This window comes from Austrofundulus limnaeus, unplaced genomic scaffold (assembly GCF_001266775.1).
Source record: "Austrofundulus limnaeus strain Quisiro unplaced genomic scaffold, Austrofundulus_limnaeus-1.0 Scaffold2, whole genome shotgun sequence".
Lineage (NCBI taxonomy): Eukaryota > Metazoa > Chordata > Actinopteri > Cyprinodontiformes > Rivulidae > Austrofundulus > Austrofundulus limnaeus.
The window spans coordinates 6,876,503-6,887,833 of NW_013952404.1; the positions used below are offsets into that span (position 1 = coordinate 6,876,503).

Sequence of the window (11,331 nt, forward strand, 5' to 3'; positions counted from 1 at the left end):
GTGTGTGTGTGTGTGTGTGTGTGTGTGTGTGTGTGTGTGTGTGTGTGTGTGTATACCTCTGGAGGTATACTCTCTCTTCCCTTGTATACACATGTGCACATACATAGCTAATTTTCTGGGAGCAAAGAAATTTACTTGTTTTGTTTGAAAAAGTGGTGGTTATCTTTTCATGTTACCTTGACATGAGTAAAGGTTACAGATTTTTTTGTGTGAGCGTTATTATTCCATGTCACAAAGGGAGTTTGTTTTATATGTGTAATGTTACAATAGTCTTACACAACTGCACAGTCTCTGTTTAAAATCAAATTAGCAAAGTTTGAATAAAAGGGAACCTTTTTTATGAGGTTGGAGTAAAAGAATGTAGATTTGCTGTTGATGCATTTCCTGCCAAGAGAGGGTGTATGTCAGCGATGAAGCAACGTTTTGCATGAACAGCATGTCTTTCCTCAATGCTGTACACTTCTTCATGCACCACTGCATGATTGAGTGTCTTCCAGATACAAGTTAATACAAGTCGATATTCAACATAAAAATGTCCCACTAGCTCCTATGATCCCACACCAGTACTCCTCATCCACTTGGCTGAAGCCTAACCTAAAATGATCCCATGTCCATCCATCACAAACTCATTAATTGGTTTTATTTTATGTTTTTACTCATCAATATCACATTAAATACTGGGATGATGGCAAGGAGGACACAAGTGCAGCCTACAAATACAGACGAGGAAATAAAATGATGAATTTTGTTTTAAATGACATTAAAGGTRGTGCACAGACAACCTGTCACGAAACTTGTCTGAGAGTTTCATTAAAATCTGTCCAGTGATTAATGAGATATTTTACAAACAGGGAGCTAAAGACAAATATTAGACAAAGAGCAAGTGAAAACTTGAAGGGATATGTTTGTAGGTAAATAAATGATGTGATGTAGATGTAAAAATGTAGGACTGGGTGTGCACAGAGAGCTGAAAGTAAGATCGTTTAAAACAAGAACAGCAGAAAACAGGCAGTCAGCAAACCACGATCCTGAAACAGAAGTGGCCAAACAATACTTGATATTAATTTCCCAAATGGTCTTAAGCCTCTTTAGCAGCTTTTGGAAACAAAAAATCCAAGTTGTTGCAGCTTTTTCCACATTCATCCCATTTACAAAAAATAAAAAAATAAATAAATACAATAAAATAAAATAAAAAATACATAGTTAAAGCCTGCAGAACAAACAAAACTAAAATTAAACCAAAATTTTTTAAATGTATTGTATTGTGCAAAGTGTTCAGGGCATACTTGTACATGTTCACATCTTTACATACAGTATATACATGCATCGTTTAGGCAGTTTTACACTTTCTATAATTTATAGAGCAAGCATCAACTCACACCAACAAATGAGAACAAACTTGTGTGCAAAAATTAGGAGCTTCTTTGTTTTATTTATGTGACTTTGAAAAGATTGACATTCATACCTTGGTATATTTATGGAACTATATTAAGTCTGCTCACCAGATATAGCTTCCCTCAGCAGAAATCTATCCCGTCATTTTTTATTTTTTATTTTGAAACAACAAATAGGCAAAGTCAAGCAGTGGAAGTAATGAGTGGTTGGCTCAGGAATTCATTATGGCAATCCTCCAGCCCCCTGTGTAGCCAAGGGGCACCTTTTATTTAATGCAGCTGTGGTAAGAAAGTGTTGGTGCAATACGAGCTGTAGCCCCAAACCCGAGTTATTATTTATGAATTAATTTGTGCAGTCATTCAGTCGCGGGGCTACATCATTTATACATGCGAGTAGGTTGTGTCCTTAAGCTCACTGAGCTTCAGACTGCAGACTTCATGCCACGCCAGGCTGCCCCCGAACGAGGAGGAGATATCGCACAGGTCCAGACTGGGTCCTTAGATATTTATTAGTCGCCAGCCACAATGGGAGCTGGCAGGATAAAAATGTGACTCCTCTAACTCTCGGCCATGAAAGCTCTGAGCATCGATCACTCCTGAGAGGAACAGATAGGAAACAGCACCGCAGAAAGAACAAATAAAATCTGTCCACCAAGGCAAGCACAGGCAGTAATTGAGCATGGTAGTCAATAACAATGTGAGAAAGGGTTTGTCACTGAGAGAAAAAAAAAATCAACGGTTATATATAGCCCCTCCAGCCTCTCAGTGATCTGGGCTTTCCCAAAGAAAACCATCTGGCCGAGGGCCAAAGTCTGAGCCACAGGCTGAAGAAGAGCCAAGCTCTGCAGGTCCCAGCCCTCCTAGCCTTTAGTTGTTTTCTCAAATCTTGGGCTGCCAGTGGTCTGTCAGAAGCAAAGAGGCTAAGAAGAAGAAGAAGAAGAAGAAAAAAGCAACCCACACTTCTGTACAATATTGTCCTAAAGTCCGCTCCGCAGGGAGCCTGGTGTGTGCGAGCAGAGAGAGGAGGATTCAGAGACATGCTGTGTTTTTTAGTGTTGTTGTGCCATCCAAAGCAAAAAGACATGATGCTGCAGTCCAGGCAGACGGCCATCCAATAAGCCAAAACAAATAAACTGAGTAATGGATGCTTTTTTTAATCACTTACTGCTCTGGGAGGCTTATCCAAAGTTAGATCATTGCTGGTTTTAACAAGCGTGACACAAAATCACAAATACGCTATTTGATTACATATGAATAATTACGTTTTTTTATATATAATTTTCAGATATGCTAATCCAGCACCGTCATATTTAGTGACAGATTTTTACAGTCCCTGTTTGAATTCCTTTTCTCTCAACCATAGGTTTGTTACTCTCATTTCCAGATGGCCGGAGTGATTGTAAACAGCTCGACACATGTCCCAATTTCACCGTGATCCACTCCCCAAACTTCAAACAGGGGAGGGTGGGCTGGCGGGTGGGGGGCACTGCACCGTGATTGCGCAGCTTTGATATGAAATATTCATCCAACCTGTGAAGTGTTGTGTTGCCACCTGCCATGTGTCAACAGCATGCCATTTATTATTGAAGGGCCCGGGTAGAGGTCGGCTCGGGGGCCCCGGCGCTCTGCCCTGAGCGGTGGCCCGAATCGACACGGTCAGTCTGAGTGGAGGTTACATCCCGGGGATAAACACAAGACTGAGAGACCATCAAACTGAGTGTGCATCAACATGTCACATGAAAAATCGCATAAATATATAAATGTTTAAGGTCTGTCTTCTTTGTACAAAACTGTAATATAATGATTAGCACAAACATGAGTATAAATTGTATAAAGGGTGAGTTGTGAGGTGTGGAATGCTTTTGTTAATAATTTGTTAAAGCTTTTTGTCAAATAATCATAAAATTAAATGTGCTCATTATGCACTTTTGCCTATTTAGGAAGAAAATAAGCTTTTGGGAAGGAAGCAGAGGCAGCAAAACCTAATTGATAAGAAGAAAGGAAACCGTCAGATAAACATCAGCTACAAGAAAATAACTTTGCAGACTGAGATACAAATTAGTGTGAGCTCGTCCTTCAGAACGATGCTGCATTGGCATGTTTTGCCCATTTTTCCTCTAAAAGACCCTCTAGTTTTAATAACCACAGCTTACTTATTTTACAGCTATTGAGCTAAAATATGGCGTGGAGGCTGAGAATCAGGCCGTGACTCTCCACAACCCCTCTAGTTCCTCTTTCAGCTCTTAGWATTCCTCCAGTTTCTTGTGTTCCTTCTGTCTGGCATAACAGTGGCTTTGTAATGCGACAGCTTGTTGACAACCATAGTGTTTGACCTGTTTGTCCATCTAAACATTGTTGCATTTTTTTAAAAAAATAACATGTTTTGCTAAACATCAAGACATTAAAATAACAAAATTTCAGAAATAACTAGAGAATTTGCATTTCCTACRAAAATGCAAGGGTGAATGCCTGTTGCGCAAAACGTAAGCTAAAAGCTAAAGATAGCAGTGTCAAGGTGAAAGTAGCACCCAGATGGTGAAATGGAAGTAAAAAATTAAAATTAGTAGGAAAAAACCCCATAAAAATCAGAGAAAGTGATAATTTCAAGTGCAATAGGTAAAACAGCCGAAGTTTACAGTGAGACAGCTAAAAAGGAGCTGTTAAGGTTTTAATTAGCATAACGATGCATAAGGAGCACAATTTTGCTGGACTTAGCCGAATTAAGTCGAAGTAGCTCCAAAAAAATGAGTAACTACGTTAGAAAGCTAACATCGGCTAATAACAGCTAAAATGTAGCTAAATTTGTAGAAAATAGCTTAATGTAGCAGAAAGCAACTGTATGAAGCATAAAATGTCCAAATTAGCAGGAAAAAGCAGAGAAATAGCAGAAAAAGCAGGAAAATAGCAGAAAGTAGCAGATCTCTAGCTGAAATAGCAAAAAACAGCTAAAGTTATCAAAAAAGTAGCTAAAACTAGCATGAGAAATTTAGAGGAAGCATAACCAAAGCAAAATTTGTGAAAAGCTGTGAAGAATTATGAAGAATTTCAGATGCTTAAAGCAGTTGAAACATAGCCCAATTCAAAGTCAATGGGGAAAAAATCAGCTAAAAAAGTGAAATAGCTAAAAAAGTATAAGTAGCTGAAATCCCCGGAGATATAGCAGGCATGGCATTAATGAGCCGGACGTTTTGATATATGAATTGTACGAATCGGACAAAAACTGTGGGACGAGATAGATGTCGAAAAACGTACAATTTAGAGAAAAACGAAAACAATAGGTTGAATGCCTAAAGGCATTCACCCAATGACAACTTTTAAAGACAACATCTGATAAAACAGCACTGTTTCAGCTAACAAGATCATTTGTTGTAACTCGTGAAAGCCATTTATTGCTACTGTATTATCAGGTACATACCAGTTACTTACCTAGTACTTGGTACCTGGTGGTGGTCAGAGGGCCTGCTGGTGCCAGTGCATGGCAGGCCCGCCGCTGTCAGTGTGCTCCAGGTCTGCTGTGGCTACATTGTAGCTTACCACCAGTGTGTGAATGATTGAAGTGTAAAGCACCTTGGAGACCATTTACCATTTTACCTATAGACCAGGAACTTTATTATGAAGTGCCTTGTTCCCCTGTAGTAACATGATATGAACTATTTTAACGAGTACTTACCTGGTTTATTTTCAGGTATACATCAGGTTGTGTTACATTTTGCTGACAAATGTTTAACATYTAAAAAAATACAGTAGATTATGAAGAAATTAATAAAAGTGCAGCACTTAATTTTGCCAAAACGTGATCCCACCTCAGCTATGAACAGTGCTTTTTCAATGATTTATGATCCACCATAAAGTGCTTACAAATGCATAAATGACCACTCATAAAGCATTAGGATATGCTTGAATAAATGCTTTATCAGAGGGCAATCATTATAAATCAATAACAAAACCTATAAAAATTCATTTGTGAAGCAGAATATAGAACGTTTTCTTACTTAAATCTTCTGTTGTTGATGTAAAAAAATGTGAATTCAGGCTTCAGCCACAAAGGATCCAGCAAGTTACCACTTTGTGTCAAAATCAAATGTGTTGAACCATCTTAGTGATGTAGTTTATATAAAACATGAACTGAATGTTTAAGAACAGAAACCAGAGAACAGAAAACCTTACAGACTCTTTTTTATTAAAATCTACCGTTGTCGATTTCAGCCACAAATTAAAGGTAACAATTTTATAGCCCAGCAGTTACAAATCTTCACATTGCRTCACGCGTGAGCTCRTTTCTCCCTAAGGACTCACTTTTCTGCTCAGTTTTCTCGATGCCCAAGAAGGTCAGAGTAATTGTGCTGGACAGGACCGAGAGTGACTATTTGTCAACGTCTCACTGGGCTTTCAGACGAGGAGACGCCAAGTTAGGACATATATATATTTGTATAAATTATATATTAAACGTTGTGACATCACCAGCAAACATTTTCCACTGTGAGCAGAGGAAATTTGGTCTATCCCAAATCCCTCAGCTGCAGCAGTATCTGTCCAGCATCCCCACACCCCCACAGTAGGATGTGTTTCCACCCCGAGGCTGGACGCTTTCTCTTCTAGGGCTTCCCCGGCGTCCCACAGGGACGCAGCAGGCGTCGTCTGTCCCACATGGCCAGCATGTGTCCCTGGTGCGTTCACAGAGACGACCCCTACCAGCTGACACAAGTCTTAGTCATAGTCTCACTTTTTATTTTCAGCTCTCTTTTTTTTCTTCTTTTTCTCCCTGGAGCCATTTCTCTCTGATCCTGCAGTTAGGTCTTTGTCATACATGTAAAGGAGATGCATTTATCTAGAACAGCAGTTTTATAATCACTGTGTTTACACAAGGCCCTCTAAACTATTAGAATAAATATAATAATCAGTGCGAGATTATTGTTCATATCCTAAACAAACAGTCATGATTAGCCAGGAAATTAAAATCTTTCATTACAGCCTGGCTAACTTAATGAATATTGTAGTCTGTCCTAATTCTTTTCCCTTTTTGTTTTAAGTAAACAAGAAGTTGTTATTTTAGTATTTCCAAGTATTGATGTACAGTGCATAGAATAGATAATGATTCAGTAATAGTTTGACAAGATGGACAAGTTCTGTACTTGACTTTAGTTGTAAAATGCAGAAGAAAACAATCAAATTAAAACACATAGTTATATTTTWAAAAAGAAATGTGTTTAAAAAATCATCAAAATGTAAAGCAGCAAATTTTCAGAAAACACGATTTTTAAGGGAATCTGACATCTGTCAAAACAGCATCATTCTGCACATCAAATTGTTAAAAGAAATAATGAAGCATATTTCCAAAAACACCAGAACAAAACACAATCGTAACAATAATTATTAGTGTGTTTTTTTGTTTGCCTTTTTTTTTTGCATTTTGTGAAATGTTACATATTCTTAGATTTTATGTTTTGATTACTTTTGTCGAGGAAAAATAAGTGGGTGGGGAGGGTAAATTGWGTTGTTTTATTTTCTGTGATTTTAAGTTGCTGATATATTTTTTGTCCAGTCTTCTCTTGTTTTAGTKTTAAAGACGTCATCATAAAACTATGTACTAGTTTCCTAATAATGGGCCCTTTATATATGCAAAGAGTATATTCTTGTGTTTATAGACACTTTATAAAGTTTTTAAAATAATTTRTAGGTTCAGATTTAGCTAGAGTGCAGCTTTGAGAGTCCTTTTGTGAARGGACTTGTTATCTTGTGCTAACATGATACGACCAGGTCTATACTAAGTACTTACCTGGTACGTTTTCAGATGTTATCAGGTACATACCAGACTGTATAATGTGTTGTTACTGACCAATGTTTGACAATTCAAATATGGAATTAAGAAATTAATAAAAGTACATTAATAAATGTTTTTAAGGGGACCGTTATTATAACAAAACAATTAATAAACAACAAAAATTAAATCTCATTGTCAGTCAAACATGTTGGTCCATCTTAGTGATTTAATTTAAATAAAACAGGAACTGAACGGTTGGTAAAAGCTGCAGAGAACAGAAAAATTTACACTCTTTATAAGTAAAATCTTCTGTTGTTCATTAAAAGAAAAATATGAATCCAGTCTCCAGGCACAAACTAAAGGTAACAATTTTATAGCCCAACAGTTACAAATCTTCACGTTGCRTCACGCGTGAGCTCATTTCTCCCTAAGGACTCACTTTTCTGCTCAGTTTTCTCGATGCCCGAGAAGGTCAGAGTAATTATGCTGGACAGGACCGAGAGTGACTATTTGTCAAAGTCTCACTGGGCTTTCAGACGAGGAGAGAGAGAGAGAGAGAGAGAGAGAGAGAGAGAGAGAGAGAGAGAGAGAGAGAGAGAGAGAGAGAGAGAGAGAGAGAGAGCAGAGGAGAAGCCAAGCTAAGATGCTACTCGAGGGTCCTTCTCTGCGTGGCTGAGGGCAATTCACAGTGTTGAGTGGGACAATAACTGCGTGAACGGTGTCTGCGTTACGTAAGCCTGTGGAGGGGACAGCAAGAAAAGCGGGTCGGTGCAAAGGCTACAGTACACTGGACAAATATAATATGACCACATAAGCAATAAAGAGTGCATGAAAGGGGGGCTGCATTGAATGATCCTGCTCTTTACAGACCAGCAGCAGTAATGGGAATCATGGGTTGCAGCTGTATTTCTCAGCAAAACTTCCTCACAGAAAAGACAGAGTCCAGCATCCAGTCAGATTGGCGGGTTATGTATTAATGTTATTGTCAAATTGTTTTGACAACCACGTCTCATTACTTAGAGGGAAGATTGCATCTACCAGTCTAAATGGGTAATTTCCCTATCCCTCCATGTTGAGATGTATTTTTCCCTCTGCGAAATTGACCTTTAAATATTGAGCTTATTAAGAAGGATAGTTTAGATCAGCATATCCCAGACCAGAGCAGCACTTGAAATCAAATCATCCAGAAGGTGGACAGATGTAAAACTCTGTGTAATGACATACCGGCTGAAGGTGGAAGATATATCATTTAGTTGTTGGTTTTGCTGTTAAAGAATCCCTCCTCACGTTTGTGCAAAAATGTTTATTCGCAGGAAACCACTGCGGAAAGAGGAGAACGGGACGAGCCGTGGGGAGTACGCCATGAGCATCCGTCACAAGAAGACCATGGGTACCAACAACACTGTGGTGTAGATCCATCTATTACAGGAAGAGACTCAGCTGCGTCGTTTCCCCCTTGTTCCGACTGTCCCTTCTGACTACAATGCAATGTGGGTTCACCTGAGGTTTTCAACCAAAAAAAAAAAGAGAAAATAAAAAACCTTCCCTTGTTGCTTTGCCTGGACTGGAGGCACCATTCAGCTTTGAGAAGAGAAATCAAAGCAGAAAGGACTGAAGGACTCACAACTCCCCATGGTGTGAAAAGTGGCACAGCAGACTGAACATTATGCTTTTAGTAAGAGCAAGTGTTGCTGACAGGCTGGTTGGCTGCAGGCTGGAGAGGGACTGTCTGCCAGTCTGCAGCAGATCCAGACTTCACGAACTGTTGACATCTGCAGTGGAAGAGCGCCGCAGCCCCCGCAGTCCCGCAGGCCCTCCCGACAGGACGGCCCATCGCCGCACACACCACTAATAAAATGCATGCAGTTTTTTAAATAGAGAATGCAACACTTTTTTTACAATCTAGCCCCCCCCCCCTCCCCTTTTTTTCTTCTTTTTTCCATCCTTCATATTCGAGGCAGATGCTTTGTGAGAGGCATAATGCGACTGTCGGTCCTGGCTCTGAGATTTGGATTCATCTGACTATGCAAATTAAAGAAATCAATATTTTACCAACAAAAGACGGAGGGGGGAAGAAATTTGGCGATACCAACGTTCTGATTCTGTTATCATGCCAAAAAGAGACTTAAGCTCCTTGTAATATATTTAGGTCATTCATGGATTTATTTGCTCTATTTATTTTTCTTCAAATTTATTTTTATACTTAAAAAAATCTATCCTGTAAGTGACACACATCTCTACAAATCCTGAACATCTTGATTTGTCTTATTTCTTTATAGGTTTGTTTTCTGAGTGAATTTGTAAAAAACAAACAAAAAGGATATTCTGAGATGTTTCAATGCTTTAAGATTGCAGTCAGTTTGGTGAAACACACTTTCTCTGCAAGGTGTTTTGCTCTTAGTTATTCCAGGTAGTAATATATGTTACAGACCAGTGCATACTGCGTACACATCAAGTATGTACTTGATATGTACCCCGTAAAAACTTGTTACTTATCTGGGTACACCAGAAATGTACCAGGTGTATACCTTGTGCTTACTGGCTACCTACATTATATGAACGTTACTTACCAGGTATAGATCTAGTACATACATTGCACATACCAGGTAAGCACCCTGTACTTATCCAGTACATCCAATAAGTACACATTATGTATCTGACATGTACCAGCTGATTGCATAGTATGTACAAATTTTGTACCTGATATTATCCTGTATGTACCCAGTACAAACTTGGTAAGTAGCAGATACAGAGCTGTTTTGTACTCAGTAAGTACCAGGTACATACCTGGTAAGTACCCGGCACATACCCCGTATGTACCCAGTATGTACCTAATACTTACCATTTAATTACCAATATGTATCTGTTTTGTACCTGGTAATTACCCTGTATGTATCCAGTACAAACTCTGTAAGTAGCAGGTACTGAGTTGGTTTGTGCACAGTAAGTACAAGGTACATACCTGGTAGGTAGCCAATAAAGTCCAAATATGTACTCATTACATACCTTGTAATAACCTACCTGGTAAATACCCACTACATATCAGATAACTACCAGGTATGTTCCAGTTTGTACCCAGTAAGTACTTGGTATGTATCAAAGAAGTACCAGGTCTATAGTTGATACGTATCAGGGAAGTACCCAATACATACCGGGTACATACCCAATAAGACTTGGTAATAACTGAGTTGTACACATATTGTTACTCATGTCTGTATGAATGTGTGCGTTCCAAACATCATTTCTGCGCTGCGTCACATGACAGTCTTTTTCTTTTTTTGTGCACCTGTGATCACAATTCATGTGGCCACTGAACTTCATATTTTTCACTCTCGGGGTCAGCTAGATGCCTTCAACCATGTTTTGTCCAGAAAAGACAATCTTCCTTTTTCTGATCTGTCAAGCAGGCCTTAGCCCGTCTCTGTAGAAACAGGGGACCTGAGCCCGGGGCTGACTTTGGGTCTGGTGACAGACAGGAGACTTTAGCCAATAGCGAGAGATCGGGTTGCACTGAGGATGGCCTCGGCGAGGACGTGGTGTGACTCAGTGCTGTCACAGCCATCCTCCACATCCTCGGTGGAAAAACACACAACTGCTCTGCGTTTTATCTTTTATTTCCTACGACAAATCGGTGCGTGGACCGCATGTGTGCGTGTGCGTCCGTCTGTATGTGAGTGTGCATGCAGATGACGAGTGTACACAGAGTGCTGTCCTGTCAGTTAAGTATAGATATTGACTAAACTGTGGAAATTTGGATGAAAAATAAAATACACATGCTTGCATTTAAACATGCACAGATATTAGCTAACAGTATATCCTACCTATATGAGAGAAATGATGGATGCATGAATGTAAATATTGATATTTAAATATCCGCCTTCTGGACTGTTAATTCATGTACAGTGTAACAGATATACATAGTAAATCTTAATGTGCAACCATTTAGATCTGTGTCAATGTTTTCATGTTGATGGAGCAAGCCATTAATGTATATATGGCAATCAATAGTACACACACAGTTTGTGCATTATACCAAACAGATAGAAATATGTGCATACGTCAGTTTGACTGCTGAGTTTGATTTGATTTGATTTGATTTATTTATTTAACAGGAAATGATTATTAAAAATCAAGCCTGACTCAGCATAATTGCTGTTTTACAGCTGGTTCTTGTTC

The 11,331-nt window shown here is 39.0% G+C and overlaps 1 protein-coding gene across 1 annotated transcript in view; it reads left to right on the forward strand.

The window, feature by feature from the left end:
- Positions 1-11,100, forward strand: part of prima1 (proline rich membrane anchor 1) — a gene marked incomplete at its 5' end in the record, with an annotated part of 15,464 nt that extends 4,364 nt beyond the window's left edge. The window contains 1 exon segment of the mRNA XM_014013570.1: positions 8,469-11,100. Within this exon segment, the coding sequence (XP_013869024.1) occupies positions 8,469-8,568 (100 nt within the window).
- Positions 11,101-11,331: the final 231 nt, after the last annotated feature.